Source organism: Plectropomus leopardus, chromosome 19 (genome assembly GCF_008729295.1).
Source record: "Plectropomus leopardus isolate mb chromosome 19, YSFRI_Pleo_2.0, whole genome shotgun sequence".
Taxonomy (NCBI): Eukaryota; Metazoa; Chordata; class Actinopteri; order Perciformes; family Serranidae; genus Plectropomus; species Plectropomus leopardus.
Genome location: NC_056481.1, coordinates 20279120 through 20303496, shown reverse-complemented (window position 1 = coordinate 20303496; position 24377 = coordinate 20279120). Strand labels below are relative to the sequence as shown.

The following is a 24377-nucleotide window of genomic DNA, read 5'->3' as shown; positions in this document are numbered from 1 at the left end:
AGCTCTTGAGACCATCACAAACAGAATTTTTATTACTATATTAATGATTCATTCCGTTGACTATTTTTAAATGTCTTAATTATCACGAGCGGCTGTATCTCGCTTGAACTACGTTACACTGCCTCCACTCCTGGCACTGCTCTGTTTTATCTGTATCTGTAAGTTGTTGGAATACGTGCTCAAATACTGACGAAATGAGCACAGAGTACAGACAGAAGGCTCAGTCCATGTCAGTATTTAACGTTGCGCATAAATTAACCCTAAGACGTCATTACTACATCAAAGTCACGGTTTGGCTTAAAACACATGCGTGATGATTACGCAATACAAATTATAAAGTAAATAAATACGTAAATGTACGTATATCAGTTAAAAGAAATCAGCATTGACTTTAGTTTTACGCTGGACACAAACGGCTGTGTCCTGGGTGAATGTCCTGTATTGTTTGACCCTTACAACTACAACTTTCTCGCTCTAATGTCCACTGACTTCCTCCTTTGTTCCCAGTTGTATTTCACTTGAACTACATTGTACTGCCCCCAGGATTTTTTGGTGGCACTGCTCTGTTTTGTCCATGAGCTTTCTGAAAATGTGCACAATTACAGACGTACAGACAGAAGGCTCCATCTGTCTCTGTATCTAATGTTGAGCATAAATGAGCCCCTACACTTACACAGATAAGCAATCTGGTCATAATCCATTCTCACTGTCTTTTCTTTCTCAATTTTTTATGTGTCTAATTAAAGTTTGATCACTTAAATATGCAACTTAATCACAAGTGTAAAGAGGGTCTTCGAGGTGGAAGCATAATTTTAGATAAGGTCAAAATGATAGCTGTGACTGCAGCTGCTAATAAATCTCACATCACTACAAAATAAGCACACAGGCTTCGGAGAAGAAGATTTGGCCTATTTGTCAGACTTAAGGATTTATTTTTATGTTTGAGTCATGTAACCCAGATAGTTTTTTTTCCCTGCTGGTTATGATGTTTTTTTCCAGCTAGAGCTCGAGTACAGTGAGTGATCTAATCAAGCCTAGTTTCTGGTGGCAGTGTCTTCTAATACCAGCAAAAAAAAAAAAAGATTTTTTTTATTCCACTTTTCAGTGGAAGTCTAAGTCTTAAAGTAGAGAAGTGTAATATCCTATGCAATGTCGATGCAGAAATACAATGATTGGGAGCTTACTTTTGGTCCATCTAATGAAATGTGATATATATAGTTGCATAACTTACCCATATTTTGTGTGTTCGCCTGAACTATTACATACATAATATTTTATCCATCATTCCTAACCACAGCTACATTAAAACGGCTGTCATTTTTGCACATTTTAATTAGTCTTTTCAACAAAATAGTGTGACATTTTGTTATATGAGATTAATAATTAACTGGTGTCTAGCAAAAAAATTCTGTCACAGAAGTATCCTTTTTACAGTGTATCAGCCCCTCCAGGAATTTCTTATTCCAACAATTAACACAAATTCAGCTAATACTTGTGAATACTGCACAACCTTGACATTTTTTATTATTGTTGCAACTTTACTGCAAATTTGTTTAGTTAAAATGGATGAAATCTTATTTCATTGTAGAGATGTGTGCAGTGTATTGACTCACCCAGCCCCGCTGTCTTTGATGATACTACTGCTGCATGACCCGAGTTCTGTGCCTGGAGTCACAGACACAGTGACAGGACTAACTGTTTGCATCATACAGCTAATGTTGCCCAATGGGTATTAACAGGTTTAATGACAGTCGAGCCATTTGGTTGTCAATTTGAGAATAACGGCTTGGTGTTGTATGTGAATTACTGTGGAAGGGCTCTGAGCTGTGTTAGCTTGTGCTAACCGAGCAGAGAGCGCAGGAGGAGAGCCACTCATGGTGACCGTCTTTCAGCGCTGAGTAAGCAGCAACATCAGCTGATCGGCAATCAACTGTTGATGCCTTCCAACCATCACAAATAGATTATAATTCTGTGGGAAACACGAAATGGACTTAATAATAAGCTCTGAATCCAAGGCAGCATCACAACTACTTTTGCAATTTTCACCTGCTCCTTCAATGTAATGGCAAAAAAAGCCCCTACAAACACTGCAACTTGCATTGCAACTATTTTGAAAAGCTGCCATGAAATCAGACATTTCAGGCCACAACAATCCTCCAAACTGCCTGCGAAATCCTGGAGGGACTAATTTTATGTTCGGATTAAACAAATTAGATCAAATATGTAAATCCATAACCGTTTAAGATGCTTGCATGCAGATATTGTTTTCATCCTTTTCAACAGAACCAGGCAAGCCGTTTCCCCCTGTGTCTAGTCTTTGAGCTAAGCTAAGCTAACCAGCAACTGGCTATAGTCTCATAATTAAAGGTCCAATGTGTAGGATTTAGGGAGATGTATCGGCAAAGATGGTACATAATATATATAACGATGTTTACTTTAGCGCGTTTTCTCATGGAAACAATAATTGTTGTGTTTTATCTTAGAATGAGCTGTTTATATCTACATAGGGAGTAGGTTCACGTCTACTGAGATGGCCATGTTGTTCTCAGTAGCCCAGAAACCAAACACTGATTTTAGAAAGCAACATTTAACGTTATCACAGCGGCCACTGCAGTTTTCCGACATGCATGCCACATGAGAGACTGCAACCTCACCACTAGATGGCAGTAAATTCTACACACCCGACCTTTAACATGTGGACATAAAAGTAGTTTTATTGTTCTTATCTAACTCTCGCCAAGAAAGCAAACACACCAACACTATTTCATAAATTATGCAACCCTTTTCTAAAGGCTTATAACAATTATTATAATAATTAAAAGCATGTACCACAAACTGTACCCTGTCTTTGTATGGATAAGGTCGGTCATTCTGACTTAGCTGCCATTTTCGAAAGTTTTTTTGAGTTTCATTTAGGAGTTTTTTAGTACCACGGCAGTCTAAATATACTGTAAGAATTACATTTTTGGGAAGCACTGAGCTTAACATGCAAATATGCACAATTCAATCAAAATATCTGAAGCTTCATTCTAAAATTATTGGTCATCATTCTTTAAAAAGAACTTAATTTTGGTCAAACCCCGGTGTGCGGCATTTCTACAGTATATGTTTCTGTGTCAAAATCTGTGTCTGTGTGGATGAATATGTGTGTGATCGAAAATCACTCTGCTCACTGCAGCATCATCCAGCTGCTGCCTCCCTGCCTCCTTATCCCTCCTCCTCCTCCGGGCCAGCTGTCACCACACAGACGAGATCAGAACAGAACAATGCCGGTGTGACAGCCTCCTTTCTGTGTGCGGGAGCCTCATGGAAAAAAGGGCGACCTTCAGCTGCAGATTGTATGAAGGCGCTTCTGAATAGCCACAGTACAAAGCCCTGCATGTGTGCAGTCCAAAGCCCAGCGCCCTCATCATGTGTTCAAAGCCCTCAGGAGATTTGTGGGGAGTGAATCATAAGGAAATGTTGTCCGAACCGTCCAACGCTTTGTTGAGCAGATGAGCATGTATTTCTTCTTTCCCACAATGCTTCAGTGTGTTACACTTAATCCCTTATATTGCTTCTCAGGTTTGGTTCATAAAGCCAATCCATTTTATTATCAGCAGTTTCCCACTTTATCATGCGCGTGTTGCGCTGTAACGGTCACATATTGTTGTCATGACAGATATTCGCTGTGAGGCAACACTGTAATATCACAGACGCCCCTGCTCTGTTTGAAGTTATGGTTACAGATGCCATTGACCCCGTCCGTTTGACAACAAAGGTCTGTTCAGTGATTTGATCGGTGAACTGTCTGACACAGTGTCCCATCACATTCACTGGTACACAAACACACACAAAGATCTGCACCTTTGACCAACGCAGAGGTCGGTGTTCCCACTCAGAGATTACCACTCCACATGCATCCTTTCCCCACCATCTCTGCCTTTCGTCCTTGCTCACACAGTCACCTCTGTCTTGCTGTTGGTCACAAAGTAGGGCTGTGTGGGGAGGAAATGCTGGCTGTGGCTGTGGCCTCTGGTGCTGTGGAGCTGGTTGGGCTCCAGCACGGTACACTGAGGCCTCTTGTGTCCGTAGGTCTTCCTGCGGCCCACCGTCTCAGTCCCATCCCACGCCTTCAGGCCCAGCCCCAACGCATGCCCAGACGCGATTGTGTTGGAGCTGTACGCCATTGTGCGACCCATTGTAGCTGAGCTGGAGCCAATGGCGGTCTCAGCGGCCCTGGAGATGCCCAGGGACGTGCCACCTGGCATGGTCCCTGCCATGTGTGCCAGGGAGGTAGCCCTGAGTCCTGGTGGCTTGCTACTGTGGCTGTGAGCGTGACTGTGAGTGTGAGAGCTGTGAGTGTGAGAGATGTGAGAGCTGTGGCCCACGTGACCATGGCTGGCTTTGGGTTTCTGGCCGTTCGGCTTGAGTCCGCCGCCTCCTCCGCCAACGCCGGCTATATGCCGTTCTGTCGGGAGGGTCGAGACAGAGGAGATGCTGGGCAACTCGGTGACATAGGTGGCCACTGGCTCAGGAGTCAGTGGACCCAGGGAGGTCATAGGGGTCATGGAGGTCATAGGGGTCATGGAGGTCATTGGTGTCATGGAGGTCATTGGAGTCATGGAGGTCATCGGGGTCATGGAGGTCATCGGGGTGAGGGAAGTCATGGGTGTCATGGAGGTCATTGGCATCATAGACGTCATTGGGGTCATGGAGGTCATCTGGGTGATGGTGGGGTTCATGGGATTGGAGGCCATTTGGTTTGAAGACATGGGGTTGGTGGTCATTGGAGGAGTCATGGACGACATGTTGCCCATGGAGGGTCTGGAGTTGCCCATTGGCTGTAGAGGAAGCCCGCCCTTCGTTGGCAGCTCCACCATCAGCCGGCGCTTGTTGTAGACTTCACCGTTGTACTTGGCAGCTGACAGAAGAGAAAGAGATTGAAACAGCAATGTTAAGTGGACTTGAAAGAGCTGCTTAAAGGGTCCATACAGTCATGAAAAACCTGGAAAAGTCAAATAGCCTGGGAAACTTTTGTCATTAAATTTTGTTTTACAAACATTATAATAATACATGATGTGTTCAAGGTCCATCGGATATTTGAAAATCGAGCAATAATTTTTGTGTTTACAGTTTCTGGCTGTGACTGCTGGATTTGGATGGCATGTCTTCTTTAAAAATCACCAAAATGTTTGAAGAAAAAACAAAAAGCCAATAAATTTATTTCACTTACTTTTATTTAAATCTGCGGTGAAATAAATATGAAATACAGTCATTTAAAGTTGAATGCCCCTCCTCCAAAGCCAGAATAACAACAATAAGTTCCTCCCCAGTACTTATATAGTATATATATTTGGCATGCCTCCCCCTTTTTGCACCACCCCTGCCCTTCTCATACATGACTAACAGTTCTTATGATACATTCAAATATTCAGTTCTAATCCTGTTCTGATTGTGTAATTTTTCAAAAGATAGTATAAAGTAATATAAAAGAACTGATAGGGAGTATCGATCATTGTTTCAGAGATTGTACAGTCTTGAAAATTTGCCTCAAAGTCATGAAAAATCATGGAAATGTACTGGTAAAATATGTATGAACCCTGTGCTACAAGAGCACATCTTGAATTAACTGTCCAACTGTCTCATTTTTTTCCTCCAGTTTTGCTCTTGTGATAAAAACATCATCTTCACTGTTTCCGTTTTGTTACTGTGGAACACAAAGAACATATATAGAGAGTGACTCATAAAATAAGACTTGTAGCAGTTTTCAGATATGCTGCAAACACACACACACACTGAGAGAAGTTTGCATAGAAAACATCCCATCCCTTTTTACTCCCACAATCTGCAAAGGTCACAAAACAAACCCCATGTACTTTAACTTTGTTAGTCAGCCTCTACTGTAACTGGCCATGCAGGGTGTCAGGGCCACTGTAAACGCCTGCATGAAGAGGCCCATCATGCCACCGGGGGAGTGAAATCAAAAGGAAAGCCCAGAATGTCTCCTCCACCCCGCCTCTTCCTCCATTATAAAGCCAAGAAAACATTTCTGTGTGGTAGGAAGGTGTTCACTATGATAAAAAAAAGAGCATGGCACGTTTTCTTTCCCCTTTTGACATTTTAAGATTTCAGGAAGACCTTGTTGACTACCCTTTCTTGGGAGGAAATGAATGGTTGTGCAATTTCAGAATGTTTTCTGATACAAAGTTTTGGATCTGTTTTTTTTTTTTGCTGCTTACAAACTATAGGTGCAGAAACTAAACTACTTGCAGCTTACATCCATGTCTGTGAAAACATGGATGCTTCACATCTTTCCCCCTGGCAGCACAGAAGATCTTTACTATCAGCACGGTTTCGTGATTAGTGTCACAAATTCAGTATCTGACCAAATGTCTCGCCTTCTGTTCTGCAGATATGACCCTGAGTAATGGACAGAAAACATTCTGACATACCAGTGACCTTGACCTTTGACCTTTGGACACTTCATTCTTGAGGCGAAATCGATGTTTGTGCCAGATTTGAGGAAACTACCTCAAGGTCTTCTTGAGACTCACAGTGACCACCAGTATCTAAATGTACGTTTGTGCCAAATTTAAAGAAATTCCCTAAAAATGCTTTTGAGATATTGCGTTAATAAGAGTTGGACAAATGCAAGGTCAGAGTGACCTTGAGTTTTGACCACAAAAATCTAATGAGTTCAGTGTGGAGTCCATGTGAACGTTTGTGCCAAATTTTAAGAAATTCCATCAAGAAATCTCAAGGATTATTCTTGCGAAATGGCATTCATTTGAATGGGACGGACAGACAACCCAAAAAACACAATGCCCATGGCTGTCCCTGTGCAGATGTTTTAAAACATTACAACAGGCACAAAAATGGTCATTCTTTCAACATGACGGCATTTCCACAGTGGAAGGTTGAGTGCACAAAATGTCACTAAAGTATAAGTACTCTATTGGACATTAACAATTTGAGAATGAGTATAAAAGTATCTTGTGAAAACGTACTTGAGTGGATAAAGCATAAATAAAAACAAAATGCATAATAGGCAAATCTTTTTGACTTATATTAAATGAAATACACACCAGAGACAAGATATTGTACATTCAAAGTACGTTCATGTAAATATACACTCATTCTCAAACAAAATACAACAACAGAGACCTGGACTGTTGAGCAGCTGAAGTCGTATATCAAGCATGAATGGGAAAGAATTTCACTTTCAAAACTTCAACAATTAGTGTCCTCAGAGACCAAACTCTTGCTAACGATATTAAGAGAAAAGATGATGTCACACAGTGGTAAACTTGCTCTTGTACCAACTTTATAATAATGTGTTGCAGCCATTGACTTCAGATTGAGAGTATATTTACAAAACACAAGTTTATCAGTTTAAACATTAGATATCTTGTTTGGACTGCATTTAGTTGAATATAGGTCAAAAAAGATTTTCAAATCATTTTAGTCTTTATTTTTGTTGTCATACACAGCGTCCCAACCTCTTTTGGAATAAGGGTTACAATAAAGATTTCAAGAGACCACTTTATTGAAAATGTGAAATGAGCTTTGTTTGGCGTTTGATTCCACTTCCCATATTTTCAGTAGCTGGTTTACTGAATCATGGCTGCAGTGTGTCAGTAGATAAATGATTTGAGTAGCTGCAGAAATTTGCCCTTTAGATGTCAGAATGTACCCTGCATGAGCATGTTAGCTTTGCAACTTTTTGAAATGTTACCGCCACGTGTAAGAAATGCACAGCACAGAAAGCTATTGTGACAAATTACTCCCTCAGGGTTAAGGAGTATGAGGAAATACAGTACAAACATGTACGCACTTACAAAGTCAGAGCCAACAGACACCCACACAGATCCATGTAGCGAGCCTCGCTGTGCTCTGTGTGTTCTTCTGTGTGTGTCTTTCTTTAGCCTTGGAGCAGTCAGGTTGAATGCCTCACATTTATTCCTCCTTCTGTCACTCACTGTCACCAAGCTACAGTCTCTCTTATCACTGCCAAATGTGACCTTTTTTTCCCGTCAAACTCACGTTCACAGTCGAGTCATTACTCCTTCGCCCGTGTTGCCTCCACGTCCTTGAAGATAAAGTTAACACACTCGGCGGGTTTGCTTCACTGCTGTAACTATAAATCTACTTTATCGCTCTGTGAACGGGGAGAGAAACAAGCAAGTGAGGGATGGCAGAGGTGTTTGTGAGGAGAAGGGGGGGAGGGGGCAGGGAGGGAGAGCAGCGTCTCACCGGCCGAGTTGCCGCTGGACCGCCCCTGGGGGATCAAACTTGCTCAGGCGACAGGTGAATCAATCCGGCGGCGGTAAGCTCGACGGTGCACACATCTAGCGGTGTACGTGAGTGGAAAGGGAAAGCACCGCTGTTTCGCAGTGTGTGCTCGGCTTGCCTCTGCCTGAGAAAGGCCGGCGTCCCACAGAGACCGACACACAGCGTGCATCAGACAGTCGAGCACTGCTTCTCTCAAGTGTCAATAGCATCAGACTCTTATTAGTAGGAGTGTTTCTAGGATTTGAGGACGTTGGGGGCTTAGACCAGGATCTGTGGGGATCCTCCTTTTTGATGAATAAGTGCTTTTGTATGCACTCTCGCACCTTATTTACCCTGAATTATTTTTTTAAAAAAAAACTTTAATTATGATTTATGATGTTTATAATATATATACACACACACACACACACACACACACACACACATATATATGTATGAGTAGTTGTCAGTAATTACTACTGAGTAACAGAATACTTTGCAACATTAAAAATGTATTGACTACATTTGGAAAGATAGAATGAATTTTTGTCAAAAGTGGCAGAATCTAACTAAGTACATTTAGTAAAGTACAAGTATGGACAGATTATTGTTAACTATGAGAGGGGGAGGGGCAAGTGAAAAAGGGGAGGCATGTTAAATAATTCTTGAATCACTGGGGAGGGATTGTTTGTTTTGATTGTTTAATATAATTTGGCTTAGGGAAAGGTCACACAACTTTTTGGCATTTTATGTCAACATTTTTATTTACATAAAAAAACAATGTCGACATTTTTTTTCCTTTGAAAAACTCTGTCAATTTTTGTCTTTTTTTGGCGATTTATTTATTGATTTATTTATTTTTAAAATTAATTTATTTTTTTTTTTTTTTTTTTTTTTTTTTTTTTTAACATGCCTTCCCAAAGCCGTGGGCCCACCAAAATAAAAATCATGATCATATAATTAAGAGAATTTTGAATCCGTTTTCTGGACATTTTCCCTTATTTTGGTCTAATTTTCCCCTCAAGCTAATTTTTAAATCTTGTCCTATCCCCCTTTCTTAATATTTTTGAAGTTTCAAAAAAACTTCTTGCCAAGCTGCTCATATCATTTTCCCCATGTTTTTGAAAGAAATCTCACCATCAAATTGTGCATCAGTTAAGCAACATAACAGTGATTCTGACAGGGGTTCTTACTGTGCTCAAATGAGCTGTCTTTGGGGACGACTGGTAAAGTGTTGGTTACAGTAATAAATACTGTGTCATATGTCCCTTTTTAACTTTGAGCACCTTCCCCTTTAAAGCTTTCTGCATGGACCTGCCCAGTCGCCATCACGAGTAGACTGACTGTGTTGGGCAGCATCCACTATGAGATCCTGAAGCTTTACTTTACCCTTGAAAAACAAACTTATTCAGAAACATGTAGGAACTTGTCATCTCTTCAGGGCTTATGGCAGCTGTTAGATTTAGTGTGTGCATTAGACAGAGGCCATAATTGGTGGTTTGCACTTGTAGAGGACTGCGTCCTCCTCTGGGCTGAGTTACCGGTCTGCATCCAGGGACCTTTATTAGTTAGTTTTTGCCACGGCTGCAGTTGGAATCCGATAAAGTGACCTTATATAGATGCACAGGGGGACAGTGGAGATGGCTATTGATTGACAGAAGTGAGGCTTATCAGCTGGACAGGAGACCATTGGGAAAGTGGCAGAGGCAATTAAAGAAAAGGAGAAGAAGGCGGTTGAAGCGAGCAATGGGGAAATGGTGTTGATCTTAGACTTGGTTTATTTCTCATGGGGTCAACAGGCAGCGGGAACGCCAGACTGTAGCAGAGAAGAAGAAAGTCTATTTATGTTTCTCCGGATTAGCAAGGTGAGTTCAGAAAGAGCCACCACTGGCATTTTGTTTGCCATCATTTAGTAGTTCCCCCTCGCACATTTCTCACAGCTTGCATGAGAGACATTCCCATCATCTGACTGGCAGCTCGCCTCCTGGAATCCCAGGCTTCTGTGCTGTATATATCTGCACAGGTTTCCAATCATTTCATAGGGGCGCCTTTGAATACCACTTGTGGAATGGAAATCTGTCAGTCAAGTGAGCCTGAGGAGGGGGCTCCCTTCAATTACAGAAATGGAATCAGATATGAGCCACTATAAGGATGGAGCGAGATTAGCAGCTCAATGATTCTTTAAGGATCGAGCTGGATGAATTGAGGGGTGGGTGAAGAAGAGGAGACAGTGTGTGGGAGGGGGCAGACAAAAGAAGCAAAAGGTGAGGAGAAATGCAGAGTGGAGGGCAGGAGGCGGATGACAAAAAAGGCGATTTGAAAAAGGGGAAGATGGGAAATGGAGAGTGGTGGGAGGGAAGGTGAGAGGAAGTAAAGGGGACTGCAGGAGGAAGATGAGGGAGAGAAAAACGAGCCACGACATTTAAGGCAAGGAGAGCAAAAGGAGGAGAAATGGAGCAGGAGATGTGGTGACAGGAAGATGATGGCCATTTCAGATATAAAGAAGCAGAGAGCAAGCTGAAGAGAGGGCAGGAGGTGCTGAAAGGTTTGAATACCGTTTCTACGTTCTACCTGATTCAGTCTTTGCAAAGTGATGGTGTCTAAAACAATGTGCGTATTTGAACCACACTGGCAGTTCTCGAAAAAAAATCAGTATTAGGTAATCACATGAAACCTTTTTACATTTTTAAAAATTTGCTTAGTATCTGTATTTTTTTCCCATTTAGTCCTCTTGGCCGGTGAGTCAAGAAGTTAATTTGGAACTCTGCTTCCAGCCATTTTTCAGAGCCAACTCTAAGTTTTTTAGATTGATTTCAGGCCCTCCAGGCTGCTTCCAGAACTTGTCAGTATGTTATAAAAATCAACTTGCAGAGAGTTAACTCTGCCTCAGAATAGTAATCAATGACAGTGAACATTTAGTCTGGTACTGTTTTTTTGTCAAAAAATTTCCGTGCTCATGAAACAATAAAAAACGCTGGATTTTTGAATTTGAAACAGCCATCATTAAAAGTCCCCCTACACTCAAAAATTGCTCGCAGGTGTGAGAATGTTTGGAAATACTTGATCTTGATTCTTGGTGTCTATGATTCTGAAGCAATTCTTGATTAAAAAATAATTCAAGAGGAATTAGTTTCAGGCTCTTTGTGCCAAACACATTCATTTGTGTTTTTTATTCTGCTGAAATGCATAACTGGCAGTTATTAAGTTAAATGGACTTGATGAAGGTTACTGTCAAACAGGGGAAAGCAGAGGAAAGTGTGTGGGAGTGTGCAGCTTCTTTGTTTGGAAAAAAGCTAACAGCATTGATTTGGGTGAATATCAAAGTCTTACAATCAAAGCTGTAATATAGCGACCATCACCGACTACGTGTCTTTTGTGAAACAGAAGTCGGTTTGTGTGTTCTGGTGTAAAAAGTGTGGTGTGCTGGAGTGAACGGATTCTGCTGTTACAGTAAAGCTCATCAGTTTCCACAGGGCTGCAAGTCTGGTGCAAGTCTTTGCATCAAAACGGACTCTGAGTCGAGTTATTTTCTTCAGCTGTCCAGAGGTGGCTGGAGGTTTCGCCCATTTTAAATGTCATTACTCAAATGAATTGCTGCTATGAGGGTCACAGAAATGGTTAGAAGGGGCCAGCTACATTTGCTAGTAGGTTCAGAAGACTGTTCTCAGCCATCATCAGTTGTCATTGTAGTAATTATGATGGGAGCAAAGGAGGAAGTCAGGTCACTAGGGTTGGGGCTCTTCATCAACGTAATCCATTACAGAAATGCGTTGGTGCGTTGCAAATAGTAATCTGCATCTGGTCCAAGCATGGATTCCACTGCAGAGCAATCAGCTAGAAAGACTTCCTACAGGAGTATTCTTGTTATGCATGGAAAATTGAGGCGAAAGCATCCTGGAGCGTTTCGTGAAGACAGCAGCAGAGAACGCTGTCCTGAATACTTTTTGCCCCCACCGAGGCAAGATATATTAGAATGATCAAAAAGTAGAATGTGTTTATTAGTAGTAGTCACTTAAAACTTCTGCAGCTCTGCTAGCTTTACATCATTGATTATTTAGCGTTGTTATTTGGCCATTTAATGATTTCTTTTTATTTTAACGGCCATAGACAATTAAGGAAAGTGTTTCAATTTCTGTTACAGACTTATTACCATCAATTACTTCTGTTTTATTCTTTTTATGGCTTCAAAATGTCTGAAAGGGATCTTAAACATTTCAATGTATATATTTATGTATGCAAGTTTGAGTCAGTGTGGCCCTTTGGTGCAGCAAAAAGTAAATCAGAGTTAGCAAATTACTATTTGACCATATTTTGACTAGTGTCTAAGTATTTGCGGCTGCATATTGATCACTTAAAAATGTATGGTAAATGCGAGAAAATAATTATATTTGTAAAAACCTATATCACTGCACTCTCTGTATCACAGCTGGCTGGGTCTGGCTCTGTGGGGCAGGCTCTATGGGGCAGGCTCTGTGGGGCTGGCTCTGTGGGGCTGGCTCTGTGGGGCTGGCTCTGTGGGACTAGCTTTGTGGGATTGGCTCTGTGGGACTAGCTTTGTGGGATTGGCTCTGTGGGACAGGTTCTGTAGGACTTGCTTTTGGGACTGGTTCCATGAGACTGGTTCTGTTGGACTGTCTCTGTGGGTCTGGCTCTGTGGAGTTGGCTCTGTGGGGCTGGCTCTGTGGGGCTGGCTCTGTGGGGCTGGCTCTGTGGAGTTGGCTCTGTGGGGCTGGCTCTGTGGGGCAGGCTCTGTGGGGCTGGCTCTGTGGGGCCTGGCTCTGTGGGGCTGGCTCTGTGGGACTAGCTTTGTGGGATTGGCTCTGTGGGACTAGCTTTGTGGGATTGGCTCTGTGGGACAGGTTCTGTAGGACTTGCTTTTGGTACTGGTTCCGTGAGACTGGTTCTGTTGGACTGTCTCTGTGGGTCTGGCTCTGTGGAGTTGGCTCTGTGGGACTAGCTTTGTGGGATTGGCTCTCTGGGACAGGCTCTGTGGGACTGATTCTGCGAGACTGGCTCTGTAGGACCGGCTCTGTAGGACTGGCTTTGTGGGACTGGCTCTGTAGGACTGGCTCTGTAGGACTGGCTCTGTAGGACCGGCTCTGTAGGACTGGCTCTGTAGGACCGGCTCTGTAGGACTGGCTTTGTGGGACTGGCTCTGTAGGACTGGCTTTGTGGGACCGGCTCTGTGCGGCTGCATCTGTGTCTACTCTGTCACTTGTTATCAAGGCAGATCTGATAGATGTGGCCACGCACTCCTCGGTCTGGGTTAGTTAAAAGCTTTTATATGAATATTATAATAACATTAATATTATTATATCTGCACTGGTTTGTACATTAGATTGATAAATAAGGGCTTATATGTTTAGAAGGAATCCTTTCAAGCAGCAAAATCTCTTGCTTCAAAGGAAAAACACAGCTTTGAATACTGTCACTGTATGGAGTACATTCTCAGTTTGTAATACTTGATAAATTCCAGTTATTTCGCTATAATTAGACTCTTTCTTAAACCTATTTTCCGTCACCCAGCCTCGTCTATTTTCCCTCCAGTTAAAGATTTTCTACATTTCCCAAAATGCCACTCTGAATCCCCAGAGCCTTGCTGCCTCCATCTGTTGGTTTTATGTGCGGTTGAGATGAAAGGGAAGCTGCCTAACATCAGAGAGGAAGGTTTTCCAGTTGGGAAACAGTGGGGTTGCGTCTCTTCCTCAAATTGCAGCGTGTCTTGTGGCTGCACTGAAGCTGCTGTCAGTGGAGAAAATTGGCATCTCTGCCTCTCTCCTATGATGGATTCCTTCTCTCCTGGTTGAACATTGGTGCGAAAAATATTGAGTCAAGAAAGAATCCCTTTGTTCTGTGATCCTCGGGGACGGACACCGAGACGTCTTTCGCTGGCATTTCGGATAACTGAACAATTTTCTGCAATCAAACGCAGCTGTAGCTGAAAATATCTCCTGTCTGATATCTATATTTGGCGTGTTATCTAGGAGTGACAAAAATACAGTACGGCATCAAACAATATGACAACAGATGCCAGGGTCCAGGACTACGGATGACAGTGTTAATCAGGAATTTTCATTGATGTTCTTGCTCAGACATGATGTGTCCACTTATCACTTATTATTCATCTGTTTTAAATATTGTTGGCAGTTATATAAAGTGCTACTATAATTACACAACGTCGTCTAGCTTCCAGGGCACAAAGCGCTCATCATAAACAAGCATGATAATCTATTACAGTAACATGTCTGGGGATGAGTCATGGCCCTCCACATGCCGCGTGGTACAGGGAATAACATTTACTATACGGAGAAAGTTCACACCTACAGTACATTTGTCATCGGAATCAAATATTTCTTCTCTCTGCTGCTTGGCATGCAGAGAAAGGCTTTTCGAAGACAAGCTCTGATTATTCTCTAATAAATAGCATCTTGCAGCTGTTTATACAGATATACGGATGTGTTTGTGGATGATATCTGGCGTGAGTGGACTGAATTCAAGAGAGGGCAGGGTACCTGTCTGGCATAAACAAGCTGAAAAATTCACAGGTGAACCTCAGATGAATTATAAAATAGTGACGCCACTGCCAATAGGAGACGGGGCACAGTGAGGCGAATTCAAATTAGCTGCACCGGCAACTGAGCTCGTTGAGTTTGGTGGCGTGCATTAAGCTGTCAAACAGCTTGATAAGCAGGCTGTTTGTGTTTTACAAGACGTCCACTTTGGTGGTGCGATCAATAACACCTGTCAGATCTGCCTGCAGGACTGCTGCAGTTCAGTCACCTCTGGAAAAATCATCCTTTGTGTTTGGATAGAAAAACACTCAGTCATGCAAAAAAAGCGAGTAATTAATGAAAGCATCAGGATTCACTGCCAGCTCATGCAGATGCATCAGATGGTGACTGAGAATAAGGAAAGCCCCAAGATTCATTGTGATGATGATGATGCACCCTCTGCAAACAGAGTCAGAGCAGCAACAAATGGGAAAATCAACACATCGCCACAACACAACTTTTTACGCCTTTACGCCAGCAATGGTCGTGTCTGTTCCATCCTTGTGAACCCAATATCCAAGAGCGCCTTGATGATATTTCTTTGACTTTGACACAGATGTCCACTTGGAATCGGCGATTAACTGATTACATTATATTAGTTAAGGTCAATGTAACTTTGTGTCTGTCTCATTTTTGTGAACGCAATATCTCAAGGAGGCCTTGAGGGAGTTTCCTTTGATTCCTTTCAATTTTAGCTCAGATGTCTACTTGGACTCAAGGATGAACTGATTTGATATTGGTGGTCAATGTTCACTGTGACCTTGCATTTGTGCATTTGTTCTATTCTTGTGAATGCAATATCTCAAGGACAGCTTTAGATTTTTTTCAAACTTGGCACGAATGTCCACTCATTAATTACTGAGTGCATTTAATTTTGGAACATTTACAGGACCAGGCTGGTGGCTGTGCAGGAGCTTGTATAACTTCATAAATGAGAGGAATTTGTGCTTATAAATGTGGAAATACAGTACTAATATCTGCGGGCCGTGACGCAGGAGCAACGTAGCATAAACGCTGCATGTGTAAACACCATACGCTTGAAACACGCTGCTGCTCGGCGAGGCTGATGTCTCGGCTCCTGATGCGTGCTGTGTGAAACAGCCAAGGCCCAGTTAAGGCTGGACTATCTTCATGCAGATAGAATGTACTAGTTTTAATATTTAATGTTTGAGAAAAGTTATAGTGTTATTCAAACTGCACTAATTTTACTGTAAGATGTTTTGTTGGACTGCTAGATTTGAGGTTTGTTACTATGACAAAGAGTAAGTGTTTTGTTACTCCCCATGAAAGTGACTTGTATTTTACATTGTTTTATTTATTTTGCTGTTGGATTACTAAATGTAGATTGCACTACATTCCTTTTATTTGAGTGGAACAAGCTTTTGCATTAATTTTATTTTGGAGAGACTTTATATCAGACTGTAAAACACAGATTACCTTTTAAGAATGGGCTATTTTTTGTTTGGGAATAATGCCCTGCAGTTATACTCTGTCATGATTGAAGATGATGGAATAATTGCAAAGATGAAGCAAATTGATGGAATATTGAAATATAAATGACAAGTTTTAAAATGTTATTTTTCAGTAAATTTGTTGTTATATTAATCGAGTAATAAGAAAAATAACATCAGTAAAAATAAAAAAATCATAGATTAGACAGTTATCGATCAAAAATAATCGTTAGGTGCAGCCCTTAGAGTGGATGTTAATTAACTGATTACAAGTTGGTGGTTAAAGGTCAATTTGACCTTGTATGCGTTTCATTCTCATGAACGCAATATCTCAAGAAGACCTTGAGGGACTTTCCGTAAATTCGAAAAGGTCCACTTGTACTTAATGGTGAACTGATTGGATTTTGATTGTAGGTCAAAGCCGCTGTAACCTTGTCTGCCCTTTTCTTGTGAATGCAGTATCTCAAGTTAGCCTTCAAGGATTTTCCATGCATTTGACGCAAACATCCACTTGGGCTTAAGAATGCACTGATAAGAAATCGTGGATGAAGTTCAAGGGTCAAGCTCAATGTGACCTCACAAAATGTTTTTTTTTGCCATAACTCAAGAATTTATATATAATTACGACAACATTTCACACCAATAGTTAAACCCAGATACTGATTTGGTGACACTCATCTTGAAACTGTGCTGGTTGCATAGATCCTCTGTGTGTGAAGTATCCATGTTTTCACAGACATGGATGTAAAGTGTAACTGCAGCTTGACTGGTGCTCTGAAGCATACAACCACAAGGAGGTAATTCTAGTTTAAAACCAATAGCACAACATGAAGTACTATCTCACTTTGTAAAAGCGTTCTTCAGTATGTCTTAGAAGTGGAGGATAACAAGAGAACTTGACTGACACTCACCCACAGCCTTCAGGGAGGCGTACTTGTTGAGATCCTTGTTTTGCTGCTGCTGTTGCTGTTGCTGTTGTTGCTGCTGCTGTTCGTAGACGTGAGCCAGCTGGCTGAGGGCAGGGTACGGGTGCTGCTGTCCCATGTTTGAGCCTGTGGCCACATTGTTGTTGATCTGACCACCCTCTGTGGGTAAGGACACATGACAGGACAAGACTCAGGTTTAAGGAGCATTGACGGTTTAAAAACACATGCCTTTTTTTTGTTGTGTTGGATCTGCAGTTTTAGAAATAACATCACATATATATGTATATGTGTACACACACACACACACACACACACTGATAAGCTGCATATGCTGTCTATTACATGACATTTTACCAGTAAAGGTTTATCTCAGGGGTAATCTGATAGTGGTTTTTTTTAGGGCCAATACCAAATTTTAATAGTCAATTAGACTGATAACCGATATTTGGAACCAATATGCATTTACAATAAAAATTAAAATCTTTCTGTCAATATTTAGAACTTGGAATATAGCAAACTCCAACACAAAATTCAGTTTAATGCCTTTAGTAAATATTTAATCAAAACATTCAGCATCATATAAGGCAAGTTCCTCCCATGCGGAGACCTTTCTTTGCACTTTTTCATTTATTTCATCAGCGATCATAAAAATAAAATACAGATAAAAATAACTGGCAGAAAGCCAAATATCAGCCCCAATAATCGGCCAGGACGATAATCTGTCGACCCCACTTTGTATTACTTTTTCCTATTTCAGCTGTTTATGTGGTACTTTCAGCTAACTATTCCAACTGTTTATCTACTACTTTTAGCAAACGATTTCAACTGTTTATTTGTTACTTTTTTCAACTTTTTTTACTCCTCAATCTTAATACATTTCCATGTGTTTTTATTACCATTACTCTCTATCAGTATATAAAGTTGCCTAATGCGGCTTTAAAAGAAATAAACTCTTGCCACTTTTGCCACCTTCTTCTGGTTTTGTAGGTAAAAGTTGTCTTACATTTATAATCATATTCTAGTTACAAAACTTGCAAACATATTCCCATAATTTGATAGGGAATAATAGCAATAATTACATTTCAAAAAATGTGTTGAACATATTCTCCAACATCCTTTCCGCACATACAGCCCTTAATAATCCAGTGCCTCTGAACCACAGAAGAAAGCATATGTTGATGATTTAAAAAAAGTCAGTAGGCTTGTCTCTGATTGTGATTAGCAGGCAATCATTCCTCCCAGCACATTTTTAAAAGTAGCCCTCTCAACCATGGCCATATTTGATTAATGAATGGATAAGCCTTCCACCACAAATGCACCTGCTGTGGAAGACGCAGAAACCAGATGGCAGGAGATGTACAGACGACTATGACGGGCGGCGCCGGCAGCTCAACAGAGTTGTACAAGAGTGGTGAGGAAGTGTAACAGTGCAACTTCAAAGCACAGCCGAATGTTCAAATATATGTGGGAACTCGGAGGATACGCTCCTCGGCATTGTTCTCTCGCTGCGCTGAGCCTGACGGATAATTGCAAATTCCTGTTATTGAAAGCAAAGGTATCCTTGCTAAGTGAAAACATTCTGTTAAAAGCCCCTAATACTGCCACTTGATAATTTGTGGAGTAAGAAAAAGTTAAGAGACGCAGAAGAAGAAGCGCAATGGAGAAAAGTGAAATAGGAGCAAGGGATGAGGGTGCATAAAGAATGAAGTTAGAGAAATGGCTGCCATAGAAACAAAGGAGGTGTGTTGAGCTCAGAGGGAGCGATACAAAATCATCCAGGCAGAAAGCACAAGAATATAGACGGACTGTAAAGATGGACAGCACAGTCCTATAAATACAAGCTCTTCTTCCCTCTTTACCCTCTTATAGATGCTCAAACAGATGGCCTTTTGTTGCTCCACAGCAAACAACAGGGGAAGTCATGTGGCCACAACACCACAGTATTGATTTCCTCCTCCATTTTCTCCTTGTTTCATCTCAGTGGCACATTATTGAGCCACAAGGTGTGCTCAGAGGCCTTAAACCTGCACAGTCCAACTGTCAAGCAAAGCAAGATGGGTATTAATTAATTGCTTAGACTCAAACCACACACATATATGCACATAATGACATACGTAGAGACAACGTAAAAATGCATCAGAGAGAGAGCCAGCCTAAGTACTAAAAATTTTAGAGAAGAAAATATACCCAGAAAGTTTTGGGAGACAGGTCTTGTTCAATTAAGCTTGACAGAAAAATTAGTTAAACAACACTTTAAAAATCACTCTGCGGCAGTAACATCCGACTCCAAGATAAGTTGTACCTTGTTCTTTGACAAAGTCTAAGTTCCCACAGTTCTGGGGAAATGCCATAATAATAATGCCCTGCTTTACATGGACAAGTAGAAGAAGACCAGGATTTGGGATGTGCAAAATCGGGGTAGACTGATTAGTTTTTCAGAGCAGATTATTAGTACTTAGTGAGACCGATGACCATTATTGGGAATGGATACTGGAACCAGTATGCATTCACAAAAAAGATGAAGGTCCAACACAAACCTTTGTTTAAATGCCTCAAGCAAATGTTTAATCAAAACTGAAGTGTTCAACATCATATACAGAAAGTTTTTTAAAGTCAAGTGAAAATTTAAATTAAAAAATGAATAAATGTTAATTGCTCCCTGAGGTTTTACAAAGTAAAAGTTCCTCCCATGCTGACACTTTCTTTGCATGTATTGCAGACTGCCTTCCCTGGCACTTTTTCATTATTAATTTTATTGGCGATCATTAAAATAAAATGCCAACACAGAAAATCGGCAAAATGCCAAATATGTGCCCCAATAATCGGCCAGGCCATCAATCTGTTGACCCCAGTGCAAAATGTAGATTGTGTTGTAAAACCAGGGCAAGCCACGATTAAAACATCTGCTCCCACAAATAGATTTTCGGTGTTTGGAGCTGGACTGTTCATTAGGAATGCTATTCAAATATAAATACAATTGTGTGTGCATTCCACCACACTCTCGAAGTGCAGAGCGTACTCTGGTCACAGATGGAGCAGCAGAACAACTGGCGCAGTGAAAATGGAACTTCACCGTTCATTGTGCTGGGTCTAAAAGTTTGCTTTCACTTGCAGCGGCTGCCACACTCTCCTCCATTAATCTGATCTGATCTGATCAGATCAGCTATGAATGGATCATAATCTGCAGGGCAAACTAGTGAGTCATCTCTGGCTTTTATCGCTAAAAAACAGAACCAATAAGATTATTGATAAGAGAAGTAGTATGAACCCTAAAGAGAGACGAGATTCCCCAAAGTGATGAAATGGTGCTCGGTGAAAAGGAAAAGATTCATGATGGAAGTTCACACGGACATCTGGCTCACTAAAGGCTACATGAATTTAAATAAAACAGCTGAAGGCATTGATTCACCATGATGCTAAAGCCACGCTCTGTCAATAGAAACTCTCAAAAAAACACTCCAGCGGCGATGAAAGCCCGTCCTCTGCTTTATTGTTTTGCGGGAGGCCAAAATGGCTGGCACGAGGTCACCAATTTTCTCATTTCATAATGGGTTTTGCCTGGTTGCAGAGCACAATTGTAAAATTAAATATCCTATCAAAGCACAGGTGCACCTCCTTGTTTTTAGGCACTCTGCCATCAGCAGACTCACAGTGAATAATCATGGAAATGGCAGCACTTTTGTGTGATTGTATGCAAATGCTTTATGTTGTTAATAAATACAAAATATGTTAAGATAATGTTTAGATATTTTTTTGTACCAGATGAACAGTGTATTAGACTGGACTCATGTGTGCTCTGCCAAGCTGGCTGGCTGCTGAGGGTGTGACAAGCTGGCGATTCAAATTACAGCCTTGCTGAGCCACAGATAAACATCTGGGTACAACTATGGTGCATTTTGGCTTCAAGCGATAGTTGGACATTTTGGGAAAAACACTCACTTGCTCGCTGGCGCAGAGTTAGATGAGAGGGTTGATATCACTCTCAACTACAGTAAATATGTAGCTGGAGCCAGCTCAGTTTAAAAGGAACCTGTTATGCTTTTTATATTTTCTGTCATATAATACAATAAAGGATGTTCATATTAAACATGGCCAAAATTTCAAATAATGATTTCAAAACAATCTGTGTGAGCAAAAACCTGAGGCTTCAGACTGTTGTGTAGGGCTGACCCGCACGCTTCGAAGCTTCAAACATTGTTATTAGGGATGGGTCTCACCAGAGCCTCCGCAGTACGATATAATCATGATAAATTAGCCACAATGCAATATTAATGCATTTTCAAGCATATTGTAATAACTTATATTGCAATTTATAATCTTCTTCATTTCCAAATGATGTCCCCAGAGCGAAACTCTGTCAACATCAGTGTTATCTAAAAAGATTTTTAAAAAAATCTTTCACTGCTACTCGTTTTTATTGCAACAAATTGCATATAGTGAACAGAGAGTGTATTTTATTAATTTAGTAGGTCACAAAAAGTTTTAATATTAATAATTTATATAATAAAAATGAATAGATACTTGACGTCCATGTATTGATTCAATATTGCCCCACAAAAAAATCGCAAAACGATACTTTATCGCTTTTTCCCCGCAGTTACCATGATAATCAGTGTTCTTATGCTCTGTCTTTTGTTGTTTTCTTTCAGCTGTAAAACAATGGAGGACACTAAAAGGTGGCAGCAAGTGTCAGACACAGATGCGGCCATTGTTTTCAGCGCAGTCATTGACTTCAAGCAATTTAAAGGGCTGTCCGATGAGGAAAAGGAATCAGGTAAGATGAAATATGGACTTTTACCTACGGTTGACAATCATAGTAAAGTGCTTGCTTTGTATCCAGTGATGCAGCCCATCCTATGGCCTTCCAAGTTATTAATAAGTCACAGAGACAATGTGTGCAATAGTCCACCTTCCAACTTCTCTCTTTGCCTCTTTATCACACAAACAGTGGCACTACTGAAGTAGGGTTGGGTTCATGTGGTCCTGTATGGTTGAAGCTTTGAATATTTGCTAATAATTATCATTGATGCGTTGAAGCATCACAAATGGCATTCAGTTTAGCCCTAATGTTCTGAATTTTATTTCCATTTTTTTCTACTTTCTCCTTTCTGTTTTTTTACCTTGAGATTTCTAATTACCCCAGTATACCATAGTACCACCGTGATATCAGCCAAGCCTAGTGCAAAGATGCTGAGAGCACAGATTTGAAGAACCTAAAATACTGACCAATAAGAGATGACTGGGCTTTTCAGGGGGGGGGGGCTTAAAGAGACAGGCGCTAAGACAGTGCTTTTCAAACAAAGGGGTAACACGCAGCCCAGACTTTATGAAGAAATTTGTGTTTTTGAACATTAAAGCATATAAACATGTTCAAATGGAGACCCAAATCACAGGTATAAACCTGACATTGAGCTGAATAGTTCATTTTTAAGTTAGCATAATTACTGGAAATGGGAGAACGACTTGCCTGGATTCATGGACTGGAATTCCAGCACCACAGTCAGAGGTAAAACAATACAGATATGATGGGTCATATTATGATTTGCGGGCCCTATTAACCTCAATTGAAGTGGCACCAAAGTCTGTCACCAAAACAAACTTCGGAGGCTGTCACAAATGTCATGACCTTTCTGTCTTATATAGTTTCCCTTAAATATAAGTCAAGCCAAGTGAAATCAATTTTATTTATAAAGCCCATGATTACAAAACATGGTTTGCCTTAGAAGGCTTTACAGCATACAGCATCCCTCTGCTCTTAGACCCTCACATCACCTAAGGAAAAACTCCTGAAAAAGAACCCCTGTAATAGGGGGAAATAAAAAGTACTACAGCAAACTAAACCTACAGCAAACTAAACCACACTCAAAGGCTAAATTGGATCTGTACACTGCCCACATAATGAGTTTTAATCATCTGTTGCTGCAACTTCTTCATGATGGTGTGAAGTATTACAGCCACAGATAATTAAAAATATTACAGATTACAGGAGCATAAAAACAAGCGTTCCATGACAGATTTTGCCCTTAATACCACCTGCTTCATCCAGCACCTGTTAAAAATGCTTAATCTGCGTCATCCATTTTTTTAACAATAAACCAAGTTTAAAAGAACCAAAATTCAAAAGCAATTCTCACAAAGTCGTAAAGTAAGAACGGTGATTCATGCAAGAAACGGCAGCAGTGCTGTTAGGGTTGCGACTTGTGGTTACAATAGGTGCACTCGTGGATTAATTGCACACATTGTTTGCAGTTTATCAAATTATGCCACAAGATTTCAAGTGATTCAGCCTATAAAAGTTGCCCTGTTAATTGTCCTTTAAGACGCGTTCTTTGCCAATTCATCTCTGTTGCTCATGCGTAAGTTCCACGACAAGGATTAATGCCGCTGCTCCCTGTGAATCACACTGGCCCACAGTTTTCTTCACTATTTACTCTGATAAACTTCATCTGCAGAGTGAAAAACAATCCACAGTCTTTTGTCCTCTGCCTGGCTTTGCTTACACAGTGCTATAATTATTTCAGGTTCATAGAAATGTGGTGAACGGGGCAACAAAGACGAATGCAATTTTGAGCCAAAATATAATTGAAGACCATGCCCTGTGCAATCCTAAGAGATATCTGCAGCTAGATATCCTTCTAAGACCCAGTAATTGATATTTGTCCTCTCTGGGAGAAAAGATCAAATTTACAAAGATATATTGTTTCTGTTCCTCATATGGATTTTTGTCATTTAAGAGTGTCTTAACAACATCATAGTAAGATTTTAGAAGTGTACAGTACATTGATTTTAAGCCTTTCAAAATACACATTTTAACCCATGTCCTTTGTGGGGGACACTGGGACTTGCGTCTTCTCATTTTCAACCATTTTCCATATTTCAGAAAAAAGGAAAAACTTGAGAGCCAGGGAGTAGAGCAGGGCTTTTAATGCTCCCAGAAGGGCATATCAGCTGAAGAGGAGCCTGAGGAAGACATGATTGACATCTAGTACACATAAACTAGGAATCTTAAATTTGAGCTATTTAACACATTCCAGAAAGGGTTAACTGAAATTATTTTTCAATTGTACACATGCATAAGTGCACACAAACTGTAGCGTGCACGGTAACTTTAATGTTATATTTCTTAATGGTGAATCTATTTTCATAATGTAAATATGTTGTAGGTTGCTGTTATTAAAAGTGCATTTATTTTCAGC

General features: G+C 40.8%; 1 protein-coding gene across 2 annotated transcripts in view; it reads right to left on the bottom strand.

Moving 5' to 3' along the window:
- Window positions 1-2752: 2752 nt before the first annotated feature.
- shisa9a (shisa family member 9a) overlaps window positions 2753-24377 on the bottom strand; it is a 67697-nt gene continuing 46072 nt past the window's right edge. For both annotated transcript variants that reach the window (XM_042507379.1, XM_042507380.1), the window contains exons 3-4: window positions 17167-17340; window positions 2753-4903 (exon numbers count right to left, since the gene is read on the bottom strand). In XM_042507379.1, coding sequence (XP_042363313.1) covers window positions 3936-4903; window positions 17167-17340 — 1142 coding nt within the window. In that variant the 3' untranslated portion in view covers window positions 2753-3935. The remainder of the gene's footprint in view (window positions 4904-17166; window positions 17341-24377) is intronic.